Source organism: Manacus candei, unplaced genomic scaffold, assembly GCF_025592945.1.
Source record: "Manacus candei isolate 608988 ecotype Guabito, Panama unplaced genomic scaffold, ASM2559294v1 h1tg000070l, whole genome shotgun sequence".
In the NCBI taxonomy this organism is placed as follows: domain Eukaryota; kingdom Metazoa; phylum Chordata; class Aves; order Passeriformes; family Pipridae; genus Manacus; species Manacus candei.
Window position 1 is genome coordinate 531,324 of NW_026138118.1, and position 27,818 is coordinate 559,141.

Below are 27,818 nucleotides of genomic sequence, written 5' to 3' on the forward strand. Positions count from 1 at the left end.
CCAGGCCATTGCTCTGTCATCTTCTTGTCTGAATTGGCCTGAAAAAAAACAACCTAAAAACAAACCTCAAGGAGCAAAGCATCAGCTGGCATTTGAAACCAGGGTCAGGGGAGGATTTGGGCTGTGGGTTAAATGCTGAGCTGCTGGTGGAAGGGCCAGGAGGTGACATGTGAGTGTGTGGAGGCAGGAATCACTTGGACTTTGCTTTTAGTGCACACCAGTGATCCCCAGTGTGTCCCCAGTGACACTGGGATGCCGTTACTGGGTGTTTGTGATGGGGCATCTGCACTGTCTTCGCTCCTGGAGGCCTGGGGGCTGCCCCATCCTCTCTGTCATGGTCTCAGGGTTGTCCTAGTCTGTCCTCCAGCACTGCCAGAACATGGAGCAGCCAGCCTGGCTCCTGGGGTGTGTGTTTGGGAGCCCTGAAACACCAGGAGTCTGGGCAGGTGCTGTCTGGGGTGGGAGAGGCTGTTCCGGGCAGCTGGAGAACAACCGTGATCTCAGGACTGGGGCAGCTGCCCTGAGCTCAGCTTTATTACTCTTTCTTACCTAATAAGTTAAAGTTGTATTTCTTCCAATCATGCTCCCTGGGACAGGCACAGGTAGTTTATTTAATCATTTATTCTTTTCTTTTTCTTTTTTTTTTTCTTCCCCTTTTTTTTTCTTAAACCCATTAAATTATCCTCCACTTGTCGTCAAGCACACTAACCAACCCCAGAGTACCGAGCATGAGGGAGGACATTTTCTGGGATCCTTTCTAAACCTTTGCAGCCAGAAGGGGCTGAGCTGTCACTAATCACACGAGCTGCCAGTGCCGTGATCCGCACACGTCTCCGCCGCTGCCGGAGGCTGTTCCAGGGGAGCTTTGCCACCAATCCCCTGGGTTTTCCCCGTCACCAAACCCGGCAGGGATTTGCAGGAATCAATTACGCAGCATTTTCCTCCCGACCGGCAAATTTCTCCCCAGCCCCAGAGGCCTGTGCGGTCACTCCACCACGAGCCCCTTCTCCTGAGACGTTTTATCCGCATAATTCATCGTATCCCATTCCAGCCATTGGTTTCGACATGCCTTCATCCTTTGCTTTAGAGAAGGGAGCATGCTTCCATGGTCTCTCCTCCAGACAACTAAACGTCCCCGGCTTTGGGCTGGAGCTCGTCCTGCTCTCGCCCCCTCACACCTCCTGGGACTTTAATTTTGGTGTATGTTGTGTTTTCTGTTTTTGCCCTTTTGAAAGAAAACGTTTTCTTGTCCAAGCAGCCAAAGAGCCAGAGGTGTGCATGTGGCTTTGCAGGGCAGTGGGAGTAGTAGTGGAGAGGTCCCACCCCGTTCTTCCTTCCATCCCATCTGACCCCTCTTCCCATCCCGTCAGGGCAGCAGGATCCTCCTGATGTTTGTTCAGCCCTTGCAGGCCAGCATTGGGGTGGGGGGGTCCCGAAATGCCTGGGAGAGACCTCCCCTCCTCAGCCTTGAACAACCTGTCCATCCTCCTTCTTTCTGCCAGGATGAGAAGGAGCAGCTCATTCAGTCCAAGAGCTCCGTCGCCAGCCTGGTGGGACGATCCAAATCCATCGTCCAGCTCCGGCCCAGGAACCCGGAGCACGTTGTGAAGAGCACGATCCCCATCAAGGCTGTCTGTGACTACCGGCAGATCGAGGTGAGGGCTCGGAGGGTGTCAGCAGAACTTGCAAAGGGAAGGCAGGGACGAGGCAGGGGAGTGACACCCGTGACAGTTTAGAATGAGCTCCATGGTGTCTGTCAATGGGAAGCAGGAACAGAGTGGGAAGACAGAAGGAGGGAAATAGCACGGCTGTTTTTCCTGGAGTAGATTTCCATGTCTCAGGTTTATTCTGGGCAGGAGCTGAAGTCCTTTCTTCCCCAAGGAGGATGGGCTTCATCAGCCACAGCCAAACAAGCACACGGGTGGCAGCCAGCTCCGTTTAACTTCCTTGTCCCTTCCTCTCCAGACACGAGTGTGCTGCGCTGCTTGGCACTATTCCAGGCTTTTGCTTGATGAAAATATATCTATCTGTATATTTCTGGGAGCTGGCTCACCCCTGGGAAGGGAGGGTGGCAGCGGGGACAGGCATGTGTGGCTCTGCTGCTGGTTTCTGACGGGCTGGTGGTGTTGGTGCTGCCGCAGATCACGATCTGCAGGAACGACGAGTGTGTCCTGGAGGACAATTCCCAGAGGACCAAGTGGAAGGTGATCAGCCCCACAGGGAACGAGGCCATGGTGCCTTCTGTCTGCTTCCTGATCCCCCCGCCCAACAAAGAGGCCATCGAGATGGCCAACAGGTACTTTGGTGGTCTCTCCACCATGGCAGTCACAGAGATGGGATGGTGGCATGGGAGGGGACAGATTTGGGGTGGCAATGGGAAAGAAGCTGGGGTGGAGAACGGGAGTGGGTGGCACAGCTGATTTGTGGCAAGGAAAGGAATCCCTTGTTCTAGAGCTGCAAACTCCCCAGCACTGCTATGGCAGCTTGCAAAAGAGAACATGACAGTTCGGGAGGAGGGATCCCCCCAGGAATCTCTGGCACTGAACAGCAGGAGCATCACTCCCAGTGTGTTGCCAGACTGGGATCACTGGATTAATGGACTGCTGGCTGGCAGCAAGGGCTGGAGGATTAATGTGGTCAGGGAAGATCCAGGGCTGATGGATCTGCTCCTTCCCCTTACAGGGTAGAACAGTTGTACCAGAAAGTGATGGCTCTCTGGCACCAGCTCCACATGAACACAAAGAGCCTCATCTCCTGGAACTACCTGCGGAAGGACATTGCCCTGGTGCAAAGCTTCAGCATGGAAAAGGTATGGAGGAACTTCCATGCTTGGCTCTGGGGTTGTGTTGCTCCTGTCTGGGCTCCTTTGTGTGGCAGAGGAGAGGGGGAAGACCAGAGTTCAAGAGTGGAGAAGTCACGGGACTTTACACCTTGAGCAGTGGGAAAACCTGAACTTGGGGGTGCTGTGCAAAAGGATTGCAGTTTTTCCCAACAAGAAGAGCATCAGGAGTTTGCTACTGAGCTGAATAAAAGATGAGAGATCGTGGATGGAGCGATTCATTAGGGAGTGAGCACAGCTGTGGGGGAGGCACGAGGCTGATGTCGAGGGTTTGCCTTTTCTCCTCTGGAAATACTCCCTTGGCACATGAGGGTGGTTCAGGTGGGGAGGGTGGCTGCAGGTGATGTGCGGGAAGTTGTTCCCAATGTTTGGATGTGCTGCTTTTCCACTCACAGCTCAGATCCTTGGCTCAAGGGGAGTGCCAGCAAGCCCTGAAGAGCCTCCAGGCACACTACGAGGATTTCCTGCAGGACAGCCGGGACTCAGAGCTCTTCTCGGTGTCAGACCGGCTGCGCCTGGAGGAGGAAGTGGAGTCTTCCAAGGAACACATCCGGCAGCTGCTGGAGTCCATGGAGAACGGTGAGCTTCAAAGGGCTGATGGTTTAACCAGGAGCTGTGGGAACTCATAAACAAAGGATTTATGGGATGGCTTCATGTCCTTCTTTTCCCGAGCTAGCTGGCTGATGGCGTAAGCAGCTACTCTCCTTATTTCTCCATCCATCCATCCGAGTGTTCGGCCCTTGTCCAGCAATATTCCTGCAGAGAGGTCTTGGCTTTGCAGCCTCAGCTTAACTGCTGAGTCCTCTTACCCTAATATTGTTGGTGATGGGTTTAGTCATTAGGATGCATTCGGAGCAAGGACTTTTTCCTGAGTTTAGTCTTTGGGAAAGTATATGTGGTGGTGGCACTTGTGACACTGTGAGTCCCGTTAGGACTCAGGACTCCAGCTTTGTCACATGAGTTTCCCTGTGGCTGGACTCATTCTCAGATGTGTTTGAATGAGATGATTTAATTAACTTGTTTTCCGTCTGAGCAGAGATCCTGGTGTCTGTGCGATGCTGTGCTCAGCTCCGAGGCTTCCGGCAGACCCCATTTGGGACAGATACTGGCTGGGGGTGTTTGAGCTGCTGTTTTGTTTGTCTCTGACTTGCAGAAGACAAGGATGAGACCATTGCCAGGACGTATCTCTCCGAGCTCAAGAATATCCGCCTGCGCCTGGAGGAGTGCGAGCAGAGGCTCGTGAGCCGAATCCAGTCCCCGAGCAGCGCCCGAGCAGATAGTGACACTATCCAGGAAAACACCATCCGCATTGCAGAGCAGGAGGTCAGGCCTGCAGCTGGGAGATGGGCAGGGGAGGGAGGTGGTGGACACTGGTCCAAAAATAGCTGTAGCTTCTCTGGAGTGAACGTGTGGGTGATGGGTGCGTGAATGTGCGGGGTTTGAGGGGATCTTGCTGCACAGGAGGCAGCAAGAAACCTCAGCAGGTGGGCTCTCTGCTTCCTTTCCTACCATCTCCTTTGCCAAGGGCAATCCTGCTTTTCCTCTGCCTGTTTGGGCTCTCCTTTCACGTCCTCTCCCTCCCTCCCACAGAGAATGCAGGAGGATCTGCAGCGGCTGCAGTCGGACCTGCGGTTTGTGTCCGAGAGGTGCTACAGCTTCCTCGACAAGGCACCCGCGGGGTCCAGCACCCCCCACCTGCGTGCAGAGCTGGACTTGGTGGTGAACAAGATGGACCAGACACATGGGCTGTCTTCCATCTACCTGGAAAAGTGAGTCAGGATGTTCTTCTGTTCCCAAATACCTTTTTGAACCTGCCCAACACACCTTGCGCCGGACTGTAACCAAGCTCCATCCCTCCGTGGCAGACAGTGCCAAACAGCCTCATGGTCAAGATCTCTGCCAAATTTTGGATGTCATTGTGCTGCCTCTGTTTGATTTGCCAGGTTGAAGACGGTTGACATTATTATCCGGAACACCCAAGGAGCAGAATCCCTGGTGAAGGGGTACGAGGTGAAGCTGAGCCAGGAGGAGGCAGTTCCCGCTGACCTGGCGGCCATTCAGTCTCACAGGACAGCGTTACAGGTTGGGTGCTCTTGGTTTGTCAAGCAGGGTCCTTCCCTTTCTCTGCTGAATTTTGGGTGTGTGATGTTTTTCTTGCCTCAATATAGCTGGGAGGATTTTGTGCTGCTTATGTGATCCCTTATTGTTTTGTAAAGGTAAAGAAACTGCTGTGACTTTCTTGTAGGGCACATGCTGGCACACTTGAGTGTCTTAGCAGCTACATGTCCTGTTCCTGTAGGACAGGGGCTGAACCAATCTGACTTGGGAACAGATCCCCTTCATTTTACACTTTCTATAACCTCCTAGTTCTTTGCATGTTAAGGAGAGTGGGAAAATAAGCCCATTAACCCCTTCTCAGGCTTCTCAGCCCCAGGCAGGAGGACATCTCCGACCTAATGTCCCTTCTGCTTTGGGTGGTGAACCAGGGCTGTCTCTTGCTGGTTTTTGCAGCAATGGCTCGGGGAAGTGAAGGACAAGGGCTCCGTCTTCTCCACGCTGGAGGAGGAGATGGCAAAGGCGAAGGCGGTGGGAGAGCAGCTGTACCGGCTGAGGCAGGAGCGCAACATCGACCTGGAGCGCTACCAGGAGAAGGGGAGCCAGCTGTGGGATCGCTGGCAGCGAGTCTGCGCCCAGATTGAGACCCGGTGAGGAACCTCCTCCTGCCTCCTCCCTCCGATTTACTTTCACGCTTCAGCTGAGAGCTGGGACCAGGCTTGTTAGCAGCGATATTTTTCCAGATGGGGTTCCCACTGGTGGCTGGGATACCCCTGGCGTTTCACCTTCCTCTTACTTGTCATGGTTCTTCTCTCAGCCACACGGAGCTGGAGAGCATCCAGGAGGTGCTGAGTGATTACCGGCAGTGCCACAGTGCCCTGATCCATTGGATCGAGGAGATCACGGTCCAGCAGGAGCTGATGAAGCCTGGGCAGGCAGAGGACAGCCGGGTGCTGTCGGAGCAGCTCAGCCAGCAAACGGTGAGGAAGGACCTCGTGATGTCTCAGCACAGTTGCTGCCCTGACAGTGTCACTTCTTTTCATCTGTGAGCTTGAAAATATGAAACACAGCAGGGAAGAGGCTGCAGGCATGAGCTGGGTGTCTGGGAAGTGGAGAAGCTCAGCTTGAGGTGGAGATGAGGTCTTGCGTGAAAAAATTGAAGAACACGAAGACTTTACCCAAAAGGGGAGGGATGGGAACCAGAATTCAGCTCACCCCACTGTGGCAGCTGTCATAGAGTCATAGAATGGTTTAGGAAGGGATCTTAAAGACTGTCTAGTTCCAACCACCTTCCACGGGCAGGCACACCCTCCGCTAGACCAGGTTGCTCCTACCTGGCCTTGAACACTCCAGGAATAGGGCAACCACAGCTTCTCTGGGCAACGACTCAGACAACTTGTCCTGACAACCCTTTTTACTTTGGATTTTATTGAAGGCTTTGGCTGCAGAAATCGAGAAAAATCAAGCCCAACTGGACCAGTGTCAGAAGTTCTCCCAGCAGTACTCGGCCGCCGTCAAGGTACAGTCCTCTTCCTGCACCCGGGTGAGACTGACTGTGCAGAAACAGCCGTGGCACAGTTTGTGTCTCTCATGCTCCACGTCTCCCCCACCCCTGGCTGTGTTTTCAGGACTATGAGTTGCAGCTGATGACGTACAGGGCCTTTGTGGAGTCGCAGCAGAAGTCTCCCATGAAGCGCCGGCGCATGCTCTCGTCCTCGGATGCCATCACACAGGAGGTAGGAGCACAACCACCCACCCAACCTCAGCAGGGAGAAACTGTGTGTGCTTTGGGGGGGGTCCTTCGATGCCGAGCAAACCTACGAGCAGTCCCTGTGCAATGAGCTCCTTCTGCTGAACTCTCTTGTGTAAATAAAGTTTCCACCCTCGCTGTTTTTTCCAATAGCCACAGGGGATGGCTTAGTGCTCTAAGCACCAGGTATGACATACGTAGACTCCTGGGAACCCCTGGGAACCCCTGGGTCAAATCCAGCGGGGTCGGCTCAGCCCTTCAGCCTTGTGAGGTAAATAACCAGAGCACCATGCAGCGTTACTGTGTGTGGATCTTTGGGATGAGACCTTTAGGGCCCCGAGGTCCTGTCTGCTCTGTGTGGATATTAAAGATCCCGGTAGCCCTCTGTCAGAGTTGAGCATCCGCCCCAGTGTCCGTGACCGGAGTCTCCCCTCGCTCCAGTGTCGTGCAGCATGGCATGTGTGGCCACAACCCTCCCCATCAGACTTGCTGCATTTCATTGATGCCATTCTGGGTCTGCCAGGTGCCTTGGGGGGGTTCCCAAGCGAGAGGTGCCGCATCCGTGTCACGGTACTGTAAAGTACATCCTTCCAGATCTGCCGGTGGGGCTGATCTCTCCTGTTTTCCCCCTTCTGTCCCTTGGCAGTTCATGGATTTGCGGACTCGCTACACGGCCCTGGTGACACTGACCACGCAGCACGTGAAGTACATCAGCGATGCGCTCCGGCGGCTGGAGGAGGAGGAGGTGAGGGTGTGCAACGGAGCTGAGCTCTGTTCAGACTGTGCAGGCTCATTCCCTCCCCCCCTAAGGGTGCTGCTCCCTGTTGAGGTTACACCTCTCCCTCTTTGGAGATCCCCCTTTGACGTGGTTGTCTTCCTCCCCCCTTGTTTTGCAGAAAGTAGTGGAGGAGGAGAAGCAGGAGCACGTGGACAAGGTGAAGGAACTCCTGGGCTGGGCCCTGGGCTTGAAGCAGAGTGTGCAAGGCAGGACTGCTGCTGCTGGGAGCAGAGAGCTGGGTGACATCGAGAAATCCATCTCAGAGCAGCAGGTAAAACACAAGCGACCATCAGACACTGAGGTGTAACTTCTGCTCTTTTTCCACGGCTGGTTTAAACTTCTTTGTCTCTATTTTTTTTCCCAGGCCCTGAATGAGGAGCTGACTGCAAAGAGGGAACAGGTCTCCGAGGCCATCAAAACGTCCCAAATCTTCCTGGCAAAACACAGCCACAAGTGAGTGTGACCCAAGGAGGAGCCAGGCAGAGAGAACAGAGGGGTGGGAGATGAGATTCCTTAGAGCTGGCACTGGTGGGCTGGTGCTCCTGGGGTCCAGTACCTGACTCCAATTGAAAACAATGATTAGCTGCACATAACAATTGACTTCTTTCTTATCTGCAATGAGAACTGTGAAATGTGCAACCCATTTATGCTGTGGGGCAGTGTTAATCCTCTGTAGTAGTGATCCAGCCCCGTATATTTTGGGATTTGATCTCTACAATGCAGGTCAACCTGTGCTCAGTTATCCTTGCAGGTTTTAGCTGAGCTGGGAAGGAGTAGGACAGTGGGAAGAAGGAACTCATGGTGGATTTGGCATTTTCCTTCACCAGAACAACATGGTAATTCTTTGGAGGTGGTTTGTGCAGTATCCTGAGTGGTTTCCCCTTCTCCTTGCAGGCTTTCCCAACCGGAAAAGGAACAGATTTCTGCTCAGATTGGTGCCCTGAAGGAGACCTACCAGGAGCTCTGCAGCAATTCCTCGGAGCAGCTCCAGCAGCTCCAGAGCCAGCTGGCTCAGGAGACAGAGCACAAGGTACTGCTCCCTGCTCGGTGCCGTGGCTGCACGGACATGGTTCACTCCTCAGGGGGTACAGAAGGTTTCACTTTGTCGTGTGTCTCGTGGCCACTGGCCACTCACGGCCCATCACCTCTCTTACTTGCACGTGGTTGCCCTCCCTTCTCTTCCATCCATGGTCACCCAAAGCATCCAGGCTGGTGGTCCCTGGAGGCCAAGCAGGAGCTGTTTCCCTGCTGCCTTCCAGGTCAGTGGGAGAGTTGTCCCTTGGTTTTCATCAGAGCTCTGCCCTCTGTGTGAGGGTTGACTCGTTCATGCTTGGTGAGCAGGGATGTAGATGGAATTCTGTCCTGGAAACTGTCCCCTTGGGAAATCTGTGTCCTCAGAGGAATGTCCTCTCAGGGCTTTAACCTCAGCGGGCTCCATCTCACAGGCTGCCTGCAAGCAGGGGAGGCAGGAAGGTGAGATTCTTGTGGCCTCATGGATCTCGGGGTCTGGCAAAGGGTTTGCCTCAGCTGTGGCTGAACCAAATTTCTCTTCCCAGTGCAAGGCCACTGCATTGTCCAGCCCCTCAGCTGACCTGGGAGACTTTCCCAACCCATTCCCTGTTCACACCCACCAGCACTCCCGTCAGTCCCCGTCCTTGTTCCGCTGGGTAGGGAGGGCTGGAAGCGCATCCTTTATTGCCTCTGTTACGAGCTGTCATTCACAGATATACGTGTGCGTGCTCTGTAAGTGTATATACATGTGTCAATGGATATATTTGTGTGTTTGCTTGCTGGCTCCCTGTACCCTGAAGCAATGGCCCGCTCAGACCTGGCTACACAACACAGGTTTTGGCCGTCGGGTCCGTGAGTGAAGCCCTGTTCAAGTCACCCATGGGGAGAGGGCATCAGGGCTGCCTGTTTGAGATCTGCCTGTCCAGCTTTCACCTAAATATATAGTGACTGGACTTTACAGAGCAGTAAGTGCTTTTATTGCAAGCCCCTTCGCCCTCGTGCTGGCAGCAGAAGGGTGAGCAATCAGCTCGTTAGTCGCTGCTAAGCCGACACAGATTTGGTGCAGCCTGCCTGTGGAAAGGATGCTTTTTTCCTTTCCCTTTTCCTGCCTCTCGGGCAGGAAAATTATTTTAGGGCAAAAGCCTTCTCCAGGGCTTGTTGGGCTGTTTTGGTACAGCATGAGGCTGCTTTGGGGCTGGGACAGTTTTCACTCACGCTCTCGACAAAGCCCAGGAAAGAAAACAAGAGATGGCAGTGGGGCTTCACCTCAGTTCCCCGTCTACAAAATGATCCCTGCGGCTCTCGTGCGGAACCGTTGCTTCACTGTAGAGGGAGCATGAAGAACTCTTTAACATTTGCTTGCTGGAAACATCCAACTGTCAGAAAGGAGTTATGAAAGACCAAAAGTGCAAAGCAGAACGCGCTAAATTGAGCATGATGTGTCCCTGTACAGTTTGTGTTTCATGTCAACTGTTTTTTGAGATTAACTGACATCCTTGCTTACAAGTTTAACTAACCCTCCGGGATTTAAACAAACAAAAAACACACAAAGGGAAAGAGGAAGACCTGTGTGTGGGGTTCTTTTTGCAAACAAAACAGTCGCATGCTGGACGCTAACACCAAGCTTTACACTGTGTGTGATACGGCTGAACTGCTCCATAAGGCTCTGTCTTTAACTGCTCAAGGCACACCCTGCAACTCGGTAAGTAAAAGCCTTTTACTCCCCTCCCTCCCATCCATCTCCTTTTTTATCTTTCTCTTTTTTCCCTCCTTCCCTCTTCTCTGTCTTTCCACGGCTTGTTCATCTCTGACTATGCATGTCAGGGTCTGGCGATGGTGGTGGAGAGCTTAGGTTGTCCCAGAAGGTTCCCCCTCTCCCCACAGCAGGGTGTTGGGATGCAAAGCAATTAATTTCGTGATCCTGATTCCCTCCTCGCTATCCCCACAAAAATCTTTTAGTGCTTGGGCCCAACCGGTGGGACTGGGAGAAACCCAAATGTCCAAAGAGCATTTGGACAAAGGTACTCTTCATCATCTAAATTATTACCCTCCCTGTGGGGACAGCAGCAAGAAAAGCCCCTCCAAAACACCACAGTAGATGGTGTGTTCCCAGTCTGTCACTGTTTCCATGCTGGGACCTTCAGCTTTTTCCATTTTTCCTTTGGCCTTGTCTGAGGAGCAACTTCGAGGTGCTGGAGTGGGCAAAGTGGGTGCCGTGGTTGTGCTCAGGGAGCTGCCCTGCCACGTGGCTGGGAGCTGCTCCATGGTCTGTGGTGTTCCCTGGCCATCCTGGCACTTGAGATTTGCTTGGGAAGTGCAGGATTGAGAGCATGGCAGGAATCAGCATGTGGGCTGGTTCTTACTGCTGGGAGAGGTTCTTACTTACCCCAAAGTGGACGACTTCGGGGGTTCTCTTCTCTATGAGTGAACAGTGGTATTTGTGTTGTCTTTACTTTTTAAAAACTGGTGTTGTTGAAGGGCTTTGTTGTGCTTGTTGGTCTCCTGCCCTCTTTTTCCTTGGAGCATTTGGAGCACTTGTTGGTTTTGGCGCTTGCCGCTTCGCCGCGCTACTGGTGGTGGATGTTGGAAACCTCTTGGTGCTGCCCTGGTGATGGACTAGACGAGCATTAAAACTTGCTGGCAATGTGCAAGCTGGCAAATGCACCAATTTTTGTGCTGTGATGACTTTGGAGTTGCATTTCAAACACTTTGGGACTCACTTTCTAGCCTGTTTAGGGATTTTAAGCCTTTTTTTTTTTTTTTTTTTTTTTTTTTCTGAAACTGAGGCCTCCCTAGAGCTCATGAAATGAGTTCTGGAAATGCTCAATTTTGATTTAATTCCTTTCCTTCTCTTTCTGTTCCAGGGCAGCGAAGCAGTGGCAGGAGTGATCGATCTTGGCACAGTAGAAATATTCCCTGTCTTTGGTGCTATGCAGAGAGGTCTTATAGATCAGGACACGGGCCTGGTCCTCCTGGAGGCCCAGGTTATCACGTCTGACTTAGTTGTTCCAGAGACCAACGAGAAGCTCTCCTTGGAGAAAGGTCTGGCAAGAAACATCATCGATGTCAGGACATTCCAGGTGCTGCAGGAATTGAAGGATGCTCTCCACCAGGTGGAAGAAGTGGAACGTGAAGGGAAGCAACTCCTACCCGTCGTCGCTGCGATGGAAGAGGGGAGGATCAGTGAGAGCATTGGGCTGAAGATTCTTGAGGCTGAGCTCGTCACTGGGGGCTTTAAATTCCATCAGGGCAGAGTCAGCATGGAGACAGCGGTGCAGGAAAGGCTCCTTACCCCCCAGCTTTATTCCAGACTTGTGTCTCACCTGGAAGGTGGCAAGGATTTGATTGACCCCAACACTGCTGAGAAAATCAGTCTGGCAGAGCTCATGGAGCGGTGCATCATCCACCAGGAGACTGGGCTGAGGCTGCTCCCAGTGAAGCAGCTGGCAGGGGGAATGGTGAGCTTGAAATCAGGCAGAGAGGTCAGCATCTTCCGGGCAGTCCAGGAAGGGCTGATAGACCAGCAGGTGACAGTCAGGTTGCTGGAAGCCCACCTCTTTGCTGGTGGCATCGTTGACCCCAGGACAGGGCACAGGCTGACTGTGGGTGAGGCTGTGAGACATAATCTAATTGAGCAGGATTTGGCTTGCACGCTTCTCATCCGGCAGCTTCAGACGGGCGGGATCATCGACACCGTCACGGGAGAGAGACTGACCCTGGATGAAGCTGTGAGGAAGGACTTGGTATCACCCAGGATGGCACTGGTGGTCCTGGAATCCCTGCGGTCCTTCAAGGGGCTCCTGTGGCCAGAGATGGGGGAGATCATCTCGGTTGCAGATGCTTTGGAGCAAGGAATCCTGTCCACAGAGCTGGTTCACAGGATTCTCAGCACCAGGCAACTCATTCAGGCTGTTTTTATACCAGAAACCACTGAGGTGTTGTCCTGGCAGAAAGCAGTTGAACAAGGCGTCTTGGAGAGAGATGTGGTGAAGAAGCTGAAGTCAACAGTCATACCTGATGTCATGGCCAGTGTGCAGCTCGCTGGCTCTCCGAGCAGGAGCAGGCATGGCCAGAGCTCTCCTGGAAGGAGTCCCACAGGTCACGAAGAGCCCAGTGACCCTCTGCTAAGGAGTGACGATGAAAGGCTGATGTTCCACTTGATGACCCACAGCTACATCAACATCCACAACGGCCAGAAGCTGCTCTTGGTGGATGGAGAGCTGAACAATCTCACTAAAACTCTCATCCAAACCCAAGAAAATGGATCCTGTGCACAGAGTTTGGAAGACAGTGCAAGTTTTGAGGAGACAGAGGCAAACGCGGCTCTTGAAAGTGAGCCTTGCAATGGTTTGGCTTTGCAGCACTTTGAGCTTCAATCTGCTCCTTCAAAAGAAGAAAGTGAAAAGATCCAACCACCCAGAACTGTTTTGGAGAATGGAGAAGTGGTGATGGGACCTGAAAGTCTCCTCATGGAGGATGCAGAAGATGTTCTGCGTGTGGAAGAGCAAGAGCAGATTTATACTGAACAGGTGACCATCAAGAGTGAACCTGATGCTGAATTTGGAAGAGAGAAGGTTGTTTCTACAAGCAGGGACAAACATCAGGTAAAATTATTGATGCCAGAACCTCCCAGTGACCTTGACAGTGGTTTCAGAGAAACAGAAGAACTGATGATCGAGGCAGAAGAATCCAAACCTACTGCAGTAGATGGAGTGAAAGGTATTGAAGATCAGAAGAGATCCTTGGAAAGTGGGTCAGTGGTTGTGAAAAGTGAGATCTGCATAAGAATGGGTGTTTCAGAAAGCAGAGACAGACTGAAAACAGTGGCAGAGAGGTCTCAGAGTGTGGAGGAACCTGAACTAGAGGCAGAAGATGAACGAGAGGTTTATTTACTAAACGAAGAGACAGTTGAAAATGGTGTGCTGGGAGGAGAGGAGGTTGTGCTCCCTGAAACTGGAGAGACAGCGCGAACAGAGAGGCACAGGGAAGACATGGAAAGTGTGTTGGAAGTGGCAGAAGGAGAGGGGGAAGAAGTATTAGGTGATGAAGGCGTTGATGAAACATCCCTGCCGGCCCCTGAGGAGCAGGAAGCAGGGGACAGTTTGGAAATGCTCTTAGCACAGCTCCAAAGCGGGGGCATAATCCATGAGCAGACAGGCAAGATGCTGCTTCTGAATGAGGCAGTGGCCTGCGGGGTGGTGTCCAGCCACACGGCCGTGAAGCTGATGGAGAGAATGAAGATGTTCAGTGGCTTCTTTGACCCTCAGACGTGCGAGTCCTTAACCACTGAGGACGTCATTGAAGAAGGTCTGATGGATGAGGAGCTTCTCCAGAAGGTTCTCGCGTCTGACAAAGCCATAAGTGGTGTTCTTGACCCGGGCAATAACTTTGTCTACTCCATCAAGGACGCTGCTGCTGTTGGCCTTCTGGACAAGGAAACAGCAATGAGGATCTTGGAAGGGCAGGTGGTCACCGGAGGGATTGTTGACTTGAAACGTGGCAAAAAGGTGTCGGTCACTTTGGCTTCAAATCTGGGCCTCATAGAGCCAACAAGTCAGAAAGAGCTGGTCAAGCTGGAGAAGGCTTCCAAGGGGAAAGGCACCGATGAGGCAACCAGACAGAAGCTCGTTAGTTTACAGGCTGAGACCAGTGGAATTGTGGATCCTAAAACTAAGCAGCCTTTGACTTTTGCAGAGTCTGTTGAAAAAGGACTCCTGGAAAAGCAAACAGCTCTTCAGCTCTTGACCAAGCAGGTTGCTGATGGAGGAATCATCCATCACGTGTCTGGAATGAGGCTTTCGGTGAACAGTGCGATGGAACATGGTTTGATTGATCAAGATTTATGTAATGAGCTCAGGAAGGCTGAAGGTGTGTGCCTGCAGGACTATGTCCATCCAGTTACGAAGGAGAAGCTGCCCTTGCCCCAGGCAGTGTCATTAGGGCTCATTAGTCCAGAATTCCAGAGGAAAGTGCAAGAAATCCAGGCTGGGAGTGGAAGCATTTTAGATCCAGCTTCTGGCCAGAGACTGGCACTGTGTCAAGCAGTGCAGGAGGGCTTGCTGCCCCAGCAGGCGATGGAGAAAGCCCTGTCATCTTCAGAAATGAAAGAAGGAATTGTGGATCCCGAGACCTGCATGATCGTTCCCTACTCGGAGTTCGTGAAGAAGTGTAAAATCGATATCGAATCTGGCCAGAGGTACCTGGAGGTCCATCCCTTCCGAGCCATCAAGGATGAGGTGACGGGGACCAAGCTGACGTGCGCCGAGGCCGTGAGGCTAGGGAAGGTGGACCCTCTGCCCACCCTGCGGCTGCTGCAGGCACAGGCAGACACTGGGGGGGTGGTGGAGGGCACCGTCAGCAAGAGGCTGTCCCTGAGAGCTGCTGTGGAGCAAGGGCTGCTGGATGAGGGCATGGCCAAAGTCATCGCCACCAACCAGCTGAGGACTGGGGGAATCGTTGATGCCAGCGGTGGGAAAAGGTTGACTGTAAAGGAAGCTGTTGAAAAAGGGCTGATTAGCCCAAAGTTAGCTGCCGGTCTTCAGGATGCACAGATACCCGAAGACAGATATGGTTCTGAGGTCTGCAAGGTGGAAAAACCCCAGCTTTTCCAGGAAAAAAAGGAAAAAATACCTCCAAAAGAGGAAGACGTCATCCTCCCTACCAGATCTGCCAAGAGGTTTGATGTTGCTGAACACAAAGCTCAGACTGGAGCCCCGAGCTATGACACAGCTGGAGGTGCAGCCGCTGCCACCGAGACATCCCCCGTAACACAGACAGAAGGGAAGCTAAAACCTCAGGAAGCTTCCAAGGATGGTGTTCATCCCCAAGATGAACATCATCGTCACCCCCAGGCAAAGGCTGAGGTGACTCCAGAACACCCCTCAGTGTTAGGTGCAGCATCTTTCCCTGAAGAGGTGGTGGTGGTAGAGGCTGTGGAAAAAGGGATCACAAAAAGGAGCTCCCAGGTTAGAGCAGCCTGGGGGAAAGAACGGAGGAGAGAAGAAGTGGATGGAGAGACGGGGGAAGTAGAGGGATTGACCTTGGAGAAGGAGCAGTTGGACAGGGAGGTGCTTCACAGTGTGGAGGATGAGGAGAGGAGGAGGAGAGACTCTGTAAGTGCAGAGGGAGCTGTGGCAGGTGCAGAAGGTGCAGTGGTGACTTCTGGGCAAGGAGAGAGAGTGACCAGCACGGTCCAGGTGACACCAGCAGCCCTGAGGAAATCTGTTAGTGTGAGTCCAGGGAAGGAAGAGATGGGTCCTACAGAGTCTGGAGAACCCCCTGAGGTTGGTGGCCCTGTGGAGCCTGCAGGAGATGACCTTGCAGGGAAAAAAGCTGTCAAACACACTGAAGGACACACTGAAGGAGAAATGCTGAGACTGGGTGCAGGAGGTCCAGTTGATCAGGAAAAAACAAGTGAAACTGAGCTCAAACCTACCCAAAAACACAAAAGCAAGAAAAAGAAAGCAAAGCAGGGCAGTGTTCCAGGAGACAGTGCTCAGCCAGAGAAACCTGCAGAAAAGCAGTCCCTTCCTTTTCTGGTTTCCAAAGAAATTCCAGGGAAAAAGGAGGAGGAGGACTTTGTCTCAAGGGTGCCAGAGCCAAAACATGAAGCCATCATCAAGATTTCTTCTGGGTTGGCAAGAGACACAGCCAAGCCTGGGGAGAGCAGCAGGGATGGGGAAGGAAAGAAAACAGTTTCTGAGAAAGATATGGAAGACCTTGGAGAGGGTCAGGTGTTCCCTGTGCCCCCCAAACAAGGGCAAACTGGAGAGGTGATGAAAGGTGGGATCAGGAATGGTCACGAGTCCTTGGTAACATTGAGCCTGGAGGAGAGGATGACTCGGGAAGACACGAAGGTGGAAACCACACTGGATGTGTCCAGCGCAGCTCCCACGGCAGAGGAACTGCCTGGTGAGTTGATTATCAGAGAAGAACTCAGAGAAGTTCAGGAAACCTCTGCAGTCCTTGAGCTTGAAGAAAAGAAACAGCAAGAACAAACAGCCAAGCTCACCACAGACCAAGGAGGTGCCCCTGTTCCCCCAAAATCCCAAGGAGAGACCCCCCAGGAGAGGACCAAGCAGCCGGGTCCTGGCGATTGGAGCTTGTTGTTACCTGTGATAGTGGAGGGGGAGCTGCTGGAAACCTCGAGGGAATCCACGAGACCAGCCCAGGTAAATGAATGCTTTTTGCTATTCTGACATTTTTTTATGAGGTATTTGTGTGTGTTTGATGCTAAATCTGTGCAAGGTCCTTGGCACAGAGGGCAGCCAGAGCATGAGGAGTGGATGTTGCAGTATTGGCTGCAGTGGATTTGGCAAAGGACCTGGTGATGTACAACTGAAAACACTCAGGGCTTAGTTGCAGCTCCTTTTGCTGGAACATTACTTCTAAATGACTAATGAGCAGGACTCTTTTTTTGGCACTTTTGCTGTAACACCAGAGATCTCTTGCCATTTATAAGCTTATGTTGGAAACAACCAACATGTTTTATTTTTCCTGTAGTAAATCTTGTAGATAAGGCCAGCGAGTGGCAAGTCCATGAGCTGAAATGTTATTAACAGATTTCTCCTTTGAAAAAAAAGAAAAAAAAGAGTGATGTATACCCCTTTGTTTTCTTTTCTGCCTAAATTTGAGGTTTCGTTTTCCTGTTTGATTCTGTAGATCAAGTTCAGCAAGAAGATGTGTCTGGAGCACGATGAGAAGCTGATATCTTATCTCTCCATGCTCCGAGATATCGAGATGAGAATCAAACGGGTGCAGCCAGCGGAGCAGAATCTGGCAGCCCTTCATGACCTGCTGCAGCAAGCAGAGGTGAGCAGGGCTGGGCCAGGCTTGGCTGGTGTTAGGCAGGGCAGTTTGTCCCCCTTCTTCCCAGTCCTGGAGAAAGGCAGGCGAGCGCTGGCAGCTGAGCAGGGCTGGAGGGGGGGGTGATGAATCTTTCTAGACGCAGTGTTTGGAGCTGCATCTCCAAAACCTTTGCTCGGTTTTGGCAGCGGGAAGATGAAGTCACCCAGTCTTAGACATAACGATGCTGTCTTGCCTCAGGCCCTGGGCGCTGAGCTGCGGGAGCTGAGCTTCCCAGTGAATCAGGAGTTGGACGCCGTGAGGTGGATTGTGGCCAACCCCCCTGAAGAAGTCCCTGAGCAATTACTGAAGGCTTTGGAGAAGGATGCCAAGAACCTCCAGAAGTCTCTGAGCTCTGCGAACGACGTCCTGGAGTCCCGGCTGCAAAACCTTCGTGGGGCGGCAGAGAACGAAAAGGTAGAGCTGGCAAATGTGCCTGCTGCCCCCCTGAGCACCCCAAAACTCCTTCTCTGAGCAGTGCATTTCTGTTTTTAAGGCTAAAATCCTGGCACATCACGAGGCTCTTCAGGGCAAACTCCAGGAGCTGCTGAGCTGGGTCTCTGGCACCGCAGAGTCGCTGGATGACAGTGATTATCACCAGGCGACGGATTCCAACAGCTTGAGTCGCTGCCTGCACCACTACAAGGTAACCATGGCAATGCCCCTAATCCTTGAGGCTGATGAACTTGCTGCCCTTTGCATGGAGGAGAAGCTTTTAATCCTGCTTCCCTCCTGGAGCCTGCCAAGGGTTTGCCCTTATCCTGTGCTGCAGTAGGAGCGACTGTACTGTATTTGCTCCAAGGTCACTTGTTTCCACAATACACAAAGGATCTACTTTGGCTGCTACACTGCAGATAGGTGTGTGGTGGGGGCTGAGTGACCAGGAATGATTCCCATCAGGCTGTTGAGGAAAGAGCTGCTTCCTCTGGAAGGGCTCTGAGAGCCCCCTCCATCACACCTGCCCTGGTCTCCATCACCTGTACAAGGAGCCTGGTCTCCCCTCCACATTTATCCATCTTCTGGTGATAACTTTAAAGATATTATTAAGATATTTTCAAGTTCAGCATCTCCTGCTTGCTGGTAGCACCTTGGCACTGAAGTCAGTGGATCAAAGGCTTTGAGAACTGGTGGTGGCACATGGAGTCACTGCGACCTGTACACAGCTGGTGGCAGTTCCAGGCCTGGGTCATCTTCAGACCCAAGGGCAGCCCTGCATTTCTGCTCCAGGCAACCTCTTGGTGAGGTGCCTCCAGCACCTGGTGCAGAGGAATGTTGGAAAATCACTGCAGTGGGATGCTCTCACCTCCATGCTGAGTGTGATTTTGGGAGCATTTGGTGTTTCTGGAATGTGTTTCTCGTGGCAAAGCACATTTTTTTGGGTGCTGCCCATCCGCATGTCCCACCTGAAGGTGGGAAGCAGCGCAGGCCAGCGCTGGCTGCGGGGTCATTTTGCCTGACGGGTCTTTTCTCTCCCCTTCAGGAGCTGAAAGAGCCCCTCACCGACACCAAGTCTCAGCTGGACGCCACCGCCTTCGACATCCAGTTCTTCATCTCAGAGCACGCCCAGGACTTAACGCCCCAGCAGAGCAGGCAGCTGCTGAGGCTGCTCAACGAGCTGCAGAAGGCTTTCCGGGACCTGTCGGAGCGCGTGACGGCGCGGGCGGAGGTGCTGCAGGTCTGTCTCCAGCAAGCGGAGCAGACAGACCAGGTGAAGGTTGTGAGACATCTGCTCTCCCTTGGCTGCCCTTTGCTCGCTGAGGCGCTTTCCCGGCCGCAGGAACACGCGCCGAGACACCTCCCGTTCTGGGATTTCACGTGCATGCCACTCACAGTTTGTGACTTCTCGTTGCACATCATGAGCTTCCTCTGAAAGTCTTCCTTCTTCCCGCCGCGTGGCTCCCAGGTGGAAAGTCTCTTTCCTCCCAAAATACCTGGAGTCCTCGTGAGGTCTGGGTAGCGCAGCCCGGCAGCCCTCGTGGAGCTGCTTTGGACTGGATGGAATAAACCCCTGTAACCCTGCCAGAAACCCCTGTGCAGAGGGGCCACCACAGATACCCAGCAGTGTTAATGTCTTATTTCCACTGCCTACGTTGCTGTCCCAGGGAAAGAGCTGACAGTGTATCAAGGACCAAAGCAAGTCCTCAGGTCTCTGCTGCACTGCTGCAGCACCCATCACTGCATGGATCCTCTTATTCAAAACAGGATTAATGTGTTTTTTTATTAACAATTGCTCTCTGTAACTCTTGCCTGTCCTCTCTGGAGTGTGTGTGTGTATATTAACCAGTTTGCTTTGCCTTTTCAGATTGAGTGTGCGCCCATCCTAACCCAGGAAGAACTCGCTTTGCAGCTGAAGAGCTCTTAAGAAGGCTCTTTCAATTTGCTTCTGTTGTTTTATCTTATGACTGGGAGAAACAAGCACAGTGTTTTGCACAAGTTTGTACATCACCTTGCTGAAATGCTCAGTGAAAAACTCAGAAACCTTTTATCTCCCCTGGGAAAGGGGAACAGGGGTGTTGCAGGGACTCTCAGGTCACATCATGCTCAATTGCTCAAACAGGCGCTTCTGTGTTGTGCTCTGGCAGCAAAAGGAGGAGCTGGATCAGCAAAGAAATGCTTTTCCTCTCCAGGGCTCCTTCTCCAAACCCAGGATCATTAAAAACCAGCCTTTTTGGGTTGTCTGGGGCTCCACAGTGGTGCTGCCTGACTCAGATTGTTATTACCTCTCTTTTGATGAGTTTCTGCTGCTGTTTTAATGTCTGTAACGTGGAATGCAAAAGGCACAGAAACTTGTGATCGAGTTTTCCTGGGAGAGGAGTGCAGCTCCACTTTGGAGCTCAACAGGCTCCTCAGAGAGAAACCTGCTCGAGTGGTGGCAAATGTGCCACCAGCTCGGCAGGGACGGGGCATCTGCAGCTGGAGAGGGAGAAGGAGCTCCTGGAGAGCCACAAAAGGCATTTTCCGTGCTGCATCCTCATCTTCAGGAGCTGCTCCAGCTGTAACCTCTCACCTTGCCTTTCAGCAGTGTGAGTGGAGGTGCAGCACTGGTACTGACTGTCCCCTGTCCCCTTTCCTCTGCCCGCAGACGCTGCAGGAGCAGCAGGCAGCCCGGGCACAGAGCCTGGCCGAGCTGAGCCGCTGGCTGGGCCAGGCAGAGGACACGCTGACAGAGCAGCAGAGAGCAGAAGGGGACCTGTCTGCCCTGCAGCAGAGACAAAGTGATGTTAAGGTCAGTGCTGTAATTTAAAAAAGGGGGGGCAGGAGGTGGAGGGGTCGGAGGAGCGCTCGGAGCCTCACGGCATCGTCTGCCCAGGAGCTGCAGAGGAACATCCACACCCGAGCCGCCTCCTTCGCCAGCGTCCTGAAAAGCACAGAGGAGTTTTTGGAGGAGAACAAGGCCAAGATGGAGCCTGGGGAGCTGGCAGCACTGCAGGAGAACCTCCAGCGTGCCAAGGAGCAATACCGGTCCCTGCAGGAGAGGACAGAGGTGGCCCAGAAGGAGCTGGAGAGTGCTGTGAGTGCTGCAGTGCAGCAGGAGACTGAGAAGGTAATGAGCAAAGAGCTGTAGTCTCTGGGCTCTGCTTGAGGAGGACAGTGAGGTCCAGTTGGAGTCGTTCAGGGTTCTGGCAGTTATCTGGGTGATGCAGCTTAAAGCAATTTGTGGTCCCATCCTGAGTGTCCCCCCAGGCAAGGTGTCCCCTGGACATTTCTGTCATAAAATGCCTTGAGAGTTGCAACCATGGATGAGCTGGTTGTGGAGGAAATGGGGGAGAGAAAGGCCCCTTGCTCTGCCTTTAGGCTGACCTTCAGTGGGAGTGAGAATGCCAGTCACCTCCCTGTGCTGGTGGTGCAGGTGATGCTCCCACCTGGGTGTGTGGAGCCCTTCAGGGAGGGGACCCTGGGTTGTGTCGGGGTAAGAAATGCAGTGGAGCAGAGAGGCTGAATTTATTCACAGCTTCTTTGCACCTTCTAGAGAGCCACAAAAGGTTTTGGAGACCTGTGAGTGTGCCTGAGAGGCACTTTGCTGAGGCTGGCAAACTCCTTGGGTTTTTTCTTGTGTTGATTTGTGTCTCCCTCCCCCATGCAGCAGTTTGCTGAACATGCAAAAACCGGTTCATTTTATCTGGGTCGTTTGTGCTTTCAGGTGAAAGCTGCCAAAGAGCTGGAGGAGAACAGCAATAAGATCGATTCCCTTTTGAACTGGGTGGCGTCGCTGGAGCAGAAGGGAGGGCTCCTGGAGTACAGACCTCACCCTGCCAAGCAAGAGACAGGGACAGGAGCAGGGACAGGCTCTCAGGATGTCCCCGACGGCCACGTGGTTGGAGCAGACAGCGCTGCCGGGAGCCTGGATGAGCAATATGAGAGGCTGAAGGTCAGGACTTGTCCCTCTTGAAGCTTTCTGCCCCACACACTGACCCCGCCTCCACTGCTGGTGCAGAGCTGGGAATAGGATGGGGTATTGGGTGCATCTGGCCCCTGGGACATGTGATTTTCCATATGGGAGGCTTGGAAAGTCCCTGCCTGACTTCCTGGTGGAAATACTGACTGTGTGGTGGGTGGGTGCCTGGCAGGGTGTAATCAGGGTAATGAGAGAAGGTGCCAATCGTGGTCAGAGAAGGCAGAGCCCCTGTACCCCAACCTGGGGGGTTCCCCCCCTTGCTGGTGCTGTGTCATAGAATTCCAGAGTGGTTTGGGTTGGAAGGGACCTTAAAGCTCACCTACTTCCAACCTCCTGCCATGGGCAAGGACACCTTCCACTAGCCCAGGTTGCTCAGGGCCCCATCCAACCTGGCCCTGAACACTTCCAGGGATGGGACAGCCAGAGCTGTTGGAGGGTGTGGAGGCTCAGTCACACTCGTGGTGGGCAGAGACCCTCTGTCACAAGCATCACCTTTACTCGGTGGATCTTTCAGGCCCAGCACCAGGAGCTGCTGTCCCAGCAGCAGGACGTCATCCTGGCCACGCAGTCGGCTCAGGCTTTCCTGGACAAGCACGGCCACAGCCTGGCCGGGGAGGAGCGGGAGCGGCTCCAGGGCCAGCTGGCCGAGCTGAAGGACCAGTACTCAGCGTCCCTGTCGCAGTCAGAGACGCGGCTGAAGCAAGTGCAGGTCCTGCGGGATGAGCTGCACAAGTTCCTGCGGGACCACGGGGAGTTCGAGGCGTGGCTGACGCAGGCGGAGCAGGACCTGGAGGGGATGTCCAAGGGGGACGGTGACCCCGCGGCCCTGCGGCGGCTGCTCGCGCGCCAGGGCAGCTTCTCCGAGGACGTGATCTCCCACAAGGGCGACCTGCGGTTCGTCACCATGTCGGGGCAGAAGGTTCTGGATGTGGAGGGAGCTGCAGGGGACGCCGAGTCCCAGCTGCTGATGTCCAAGAGCGTGGTCAAGAGCAAGCTGGAGGACGCGACGCAGAGATACACCACGCTGCACTCCAAGGTACGGGAAGGGCTCTGTGGGGCTGGGAGTGGAACCCTGGGTGCTGTTTTCCAGGAGTGGCAGAGGGACATTTCACTTCAGTGTTTGGCTGGACTTCTAGGACATACGTAGATTGTAGGGCAAGGATTGTTTTCAAAGAATCATGGAATCATAGAATCGACCGGGTTGGAGAAGACCTCCGAGATCATCAAGTCCAACCCTTGATCCAACCCTGCTGTGGTTACCAGACCATGGCACCCACATCCAGTCTCATCTTAAAAGCCTCCAGGGACAGTGAATCCACCACCTCCCTGGGCAGCCCATTCCAGTGTCTGATTACTCTCTCTGTAAAATATTTTTTCCTAATATTCAACCTAAACCTCTCCTGGCACAGCTTAAGACCGTGCCCTCTTGTCTTCTTCAAGGCTTGGGCAAGGCAGCACCTTTTAGCTTGGTGCTGGTCTGCATGCTGCCTCCTGTAACTACTTTAACATGTGGCAAGGTTAATGTTTTAATTAGTTTTTTCTTCCTTGACGATTTCTGTGCCTTTTCCATGGGTTGCCCACGTCCTCCCATCACGTCTCGTTGCTCCTTTGCAGTGCTCCAAGCTCGGCTCCCACCTGAACACCTTGCTGGAGCACTACCAGCAGTTCCAGGAGGTGGCAGAGTCTCTCAGGACGTGGCTGCAGAAGAGTGAAGCTGCCATTGGGAAGCTGCTCTCAGAGACGGTTTCTTCAGATCCAGCTGTCCTGCAGAAGCAGCTTGCCAGCACGAAGGTACAGGAGCCTTTGGTGACCTCCTGGGAGGTGTTTGAGCCTGGATGGGAATTTGGCTGCACTGAGCAGTCAACAGCAGGAAAGAGACTCTTCCCCATTGGCTTTTTTTTGCCAGTTGAGTGCAAAGATGCACCTGCAGATGCAGCAGGTCCTGCTGCTGCAGATCAGGTGGGGTCAGATTCTTGGGAAAGGTGCTCAGCCAGGGGCTGCAGTCAGCGAGGGGCTGCAGTCACAGACACCCCAGCAGGACACAGAGGGGGACATTCCTCCCCCATGAGGGTGACTGGGTACTGGGACAGCCCAAGCCCTCTGATCCAGCTCTGCCTGCAGCATGGGGTTGGACTTTCCAAGCGACATTATTATTTTTCTTAATGTTTTACTGATTAATGATTAAGTGAAGAGGATCCCTCAGAGGGTTTAAATGGAACCCTGAGCTCCCTGTGAGTGGGGATCTCCTGCCTGACCCATCACTGATTTTGGCTTTTTTCTTGTCAAAGCAGCAGCTGCAAGGAGACCTGGCTGAGCACCAGGTACCAGTGGAGAAGCTCCAGAAAGCAGCTCGGTCCCTGCTGGAGATACAAGGAGAGCCAGCCCCTGACCACGGGCATATTCGGGAAACAACAGGTATGGAGCAAAGCAGCTACCATTGTCAGCAGGGCTGGTTGGGGAGAGTGAAAACAAACCAGGGAGGGAGCAGAGATGAAGTTTCCTACTTTTGGGGGAGGTAAACACAGAGCAGTGCATCCTCAGGGCTTGTGTTTGCCCTTGGGAAGGGCTGTGACAACATGTGTTGCGTCCCCTGTCTCACTACTGCGTTTGGGGGCAGGGATTTGTTGTCAGTGAAAGTTCTGGAGGAGCCAAAGGTGGCCCTCACTGCTCTCTGAGCACTTTGAGCTCTTTGCCACTGATTCTCCTTTGTGCTGAACTCTTGCAGATGCCATCGTGAGCCGGTTCCAGAGCCTCTCCCAGCAGATGTCCGAGCGCTCGGACCTGCTGCAGAAATCCATCGCCCAGTCCCAGAGCGTCCAGGAGAGCCTGGAGAGCCTCCTCCAGTCAGTGGCTGAGATTGAGAAGAACCTGGAGAGAGACCAGCCGGCTGAGCTCTCCTCCACCTCCATCCAGGACTCTCTTGCCACGAGCGTGGTAAGGCTGGGCCCAACTCCCTCACCTCAAACACACCCGTGCGGGACCTGCACTGTGCAAGGGGTTACTGGGGTTTAAGCCACAGTGTTTTGAAACCACCAAAAAAATCTTAAAAAGGGATATGAGCAGAACCTTTGCTTAATATAATAGAACCACAAAATGATTTGGGTTGGAGGGGACCTGAAAGACCATCTCGTTCCAACCTCCTGCCATGAACAGGGACACCTTCCACTAGGCAGGTTGCTCCCATCCAACTGGGGCATTCACAGCTTCTCTGGGCGACCTGTGCCTGTGCCAGGTCACAGACTTGTTGGAAGTCTCCTTTTTTCTTTGCTAACAAGTCAGGGTTGGATTACAGGCACAGGGGGAATGCAGAGCAGGTTGGGGAGATCAGAAAGGGAGGGAAAAGCAGGGTAGAAAATTATTCTTTCCCTCCCCTGGTTGTCTGAAAGCACATGCCGCTGCTCCCACGGGCAGCCCAGCCAGTTCACACCAGTTTCGCTCAAGAACCTCCCTAAAATGCCCTCCCTCTCCATGTGTGCCCTCCACAGAAGCTGAAGCAGGACATCGCCCGGCAGAAGAGCTGCCTGGAAGCCACGCGGGAGATGGTGACGCGGTTCATGGAGGCCGCAGACAGCCCCACGGCCTCCGCCCTGCAGGACAAGCTGGCCGAGGTCACGGAGCAGTTTGGGAGGCTGTGCCAGCAGCAGCGGGAGCGGGAGGATGCCCTGAAGGGCCTCCTCCCCAAAGTGGAGCAGTACGAGCAGCTCTCGGAGAAGCTGCAGCAGTTCACGGAGAGCAGAGCGCGGATGTTGGCGTCCGGGAACCAGCCGGACCGGGACATCGCTCACTTCTCCCAGCACATCCAGGTGAGGAGCAGGGGCAGAAGGCTCTGCCTGCGGTGGGTTTCTGAGGCAGGACCTCTGTGGGCTCTTTGCCTGCAGAAGGGAGTGTGGCTGGAGTGGATGAGGCTGTTTCCAGCAGTTAGAGAAGGACATGGCATATCCCAAGAGTCAGACTGGTTTTTAGATGGGGCCTCTAGGAAGGCTTTTAGGGACCAGTCCAAATGTAGCAGGGTCTTACCAATTAAAGACTCTAATACAGCAAAATTCCCATGTACTGGCAGTGAGCTTGGTGAAGGATGGGACAGAGGCCTTGAAGATCTTAGAGCCAGAGAATCATAGAATATTTTGGGTTGGAAGGAACCTTAAATATTATCTCATTCTAAGCTCCCTGTCATGGACAGGGACATCTTTCACCAGACCAGGTTGCTCAGGGCCTGCTCTTGAACACTTCCAGGGATGCCATGGGTTGTGGTGGCTGGTCATAGCTGTGCAGGATTCCTCCCTCTGGCTTCCTACAAGTGCTCTGCTACAGGGGATGGTTCATCCACAGCCTCAGAAATGCCCTAAGGTGGCATAAAACCAGACACTTGTGCTGGGAGTGGTGTGGGTGATTTGGCTCAGTCTAGGGCACCCCATCCCATCCCAGTCACAGTGTGGCCTTACACCAGCACAGGGGAAGGTGAGACTTGCTCCTGCAGCTCCTTAAAGTATTTGCTGAGCTGGATTTGGAGGAGCAGGTGGGAGTGGGTCATACCTGGCACAGCTGCAGTCCATGGCACTGGAGCCATCCATGGCTCTGCCCACAGAGTCTCTCCAGATCACCAGAGCGTGGGACTGTCCAGTTCATCCCCTCTGCCTGCGTCTGCTGGTGGGGAACATGACCAGCATCGCCCTTTGCTCTTGGCAGGAGCTGAATTCAGAGATGAGGCAGCACCAGGAGGACCTGACCACCCTGGAGCACCTGGCTGCAGAGCTGAGCTCCTGCGGCTTCGCCCCTGGTGCCTTCCAGCAGCAGGAGAAGCTGCAAAGCCTGAAGAAAGACTTCCTGCAGCTACAGAAGGTGGCAAAGGAGAGGTGAGTCCCAGGGACCCGGCCACTCCCTGAGGAGGTGGGTCTGGGGGTGGCTTCATGGCCTGAGCAAGACCCTGGGGAGGTCTCTGTTCCAAGGGGGGGCACGAGCGAACTCTTCCTGCCACCCTCCTCCCACGCCAGGAGCCGGAGGCAGCTCGATCCAGCTGATGCTTTAAAAAAAGCCTTGGCTGGGGGCGTTGGGAAAAATTCCTGGTGCTGCAGGAGCCGGTGTGATGCGTTTCCCGGCGTGTGGGCTGCCACAGCTCCACCCCAGAGCATCTTGCAGGAGGGGAGCGGGGTGCTGGCAGAGGATCAGGAGCGTGCCCCAGGAGGCTCTCCAGGAGGGGACAGAGCACAGCAGAGTCCCCTGAAGTCGGGATAAAGCAGAGGTTGAGCTCGGATTGGCCGTGGCAGCTTGAGCAGGGTCAGAGCAACAGCATCCCTGGGGGTCACAGCTCTCTGGCTGTGTCTCCAGAATCCCTGGGGAACACAGGGAAGGTGATGGGGAAAAGCAGATGAAAGTCACAACAATCCCCAGTAATTCAGCGCTCTGCAGGCTGCTTGCAGCTGCAGTCAGCAGGGATGAGCCAGAGGGGCCCATGGCTCCCATCCGGGGGCTGCCTTGTTCCTCCAGGATGGGCTGAATAGATGGAGCTGTGGCCAGGGAGGAGGGGCAGCACAGCCTGGGCTCCCCAGGGATGCAGCTGCCTGGAGGGACACAACATGAATGAGCCCTGTCATCCCCAAAGCTTCACTTTTCCCAGGACAAAGAGCCCGGTGCAGAGGAAGAGCAGGTTGGCAGTGGTAGTCTCACGGCTCTTGGCTACCACTGTGCTGCCCAAAAGTGCCACCAGCCACGATCTGGGGGGTCAGCAGCAGTGAGAGGCTGGCACTGCGTGCACCCTGTTTTGGCTGGCACTGCCTGGGCTGTTCCCAGGCAACATCTAATAATAATAATTTAAAAAAAAGGGCTCCTAGAGACACAACTGTGCTACATTCAGGAGGGGGTAATTGCAAGGCAAAGCACGAGCTCTGACTCTCTGAAACCTTTTCACTCTCAGAGAAAAGGATGCGTCGTCCTGCCAGGAGCAACTGGACGAATTTCGGAATCTGGTTGGCGCCGTGAGGAAGTGGCTGAGGGAGAGCGAAGGCAAAATGCCGCCTGCTGAGACCTCCCTGGGCACCCAGGAGCTGCACCAGCGCAGGCAGCAGGTCCAGGTGGGGCAAAGGGAGCTGGAATCTGACTGGAAAAAATTGGCAACTGGTGTGGAAATGCTGGAATGTGGAATACATTC

The 27,818-nt window shown here is 53.7% G+C and overlaps 1 protein-coding gene across 1 annotated transcript in view; it reads left to right on the top strand.

Moving 5' to 3' along the window:
- Positions 1-27,818, top strand: part of MACF1 (microtubule actin crosslinking factor 1) — a 112,555-nt gene that overhangs the window by 25,086 nt on the left and 59,651 nt on the right. Inside the window, exons 21-50 of the mRNA XM_051807351.1 lie at positions 1,503-1,655; positions 2,142-2,296; positions 2,683-2,809; positions 3,235-3,418; positions 3,993-4,162; positions 4,430-4,608; positions 4,783-4,921; positions 5,351-5,544; positions 5,712-5,874; positions 6,330-6,413; positions 6,523-6,630; positions 7,291-7,389; positions 7,541-7,693; positions 7,787-7,875; positions 8,317-8,452; positions 11,298-16,604; positions 17,095-17,244; positions 17,479-17,694; positions 17,774-17,923; positions 18,758-18,991; positions 20,360-20,503; positions 20,588-20,821; positions 21,419-21,646; positions 22,188-22,709; positions 23,288-23,464; positions 23,965-24,088; positions 24,399-24,607; positions 25,159-25,476; positions 26,360-26,526; positions 27,585-27,741. Of these exons, the coding sequence (XP_051663311.1) occupies positions 1,503-1,655; positions 2,142-2,296; positions 2,683-2,809; positions 3,235-3,418; positions 3,993-4,162; positions 4,430-4,608; positions 4,783-4,921; positions 5,351-5,544; positions 5,712-5,874; positions 6,330-6,413; positions 6,523-6,630; positions 7,291-7,389; positions 7,541-7,693; positions 7,787-7,875; positions 8,317-8,452; positions 11,298-16,604; positions 17,095-17,244; positions 17,479-17,694; positions 17,774-17,923; positions 18,758-18,991; positions 20,360-20,503; positions 20,588-20,821; positions 21,419-21,646; positions 22,188-22,709; positions 23,288-23,464; positions 23,965-24,088; positions 24,399-24,607; positions 25,159-25,476; positions 26,360-26,526; positions 27,585-27,741 (10,470 nt within the window). The remainder of the gene's footprint in view (positions 1-1,502; positions 1,656-2,141; positions 2,297-2,682; positions 2,810-3,234; positions 3,419-3,992; positions 4,163-4,429; positions 4,609-4,782; positions 4,922-5,350; positions 5,545-5,711; positions 5,875-6,329; positions 6,414-6,522; positions 6,631-7,290; positions 7,390-7,540; positions 7,694-7,786; positions 7,876-8,316; positions 8,453-11,297; positions 16,605-17,094; positions 17,245-17,478; positions 17,695-17,773; positions 17,924-18,757; positions 18,992-20,359; positions 20,504-20,587; positions 20,822-21,418; positions 21,647-22,187; positions 22,710-23,287; positions 23,465-23,964; positions 24,089-24,398; positions 24,608-25,158; positions 25,477-26,359; positions 26,527-27,584; positions 27,742-27,818) is intronic.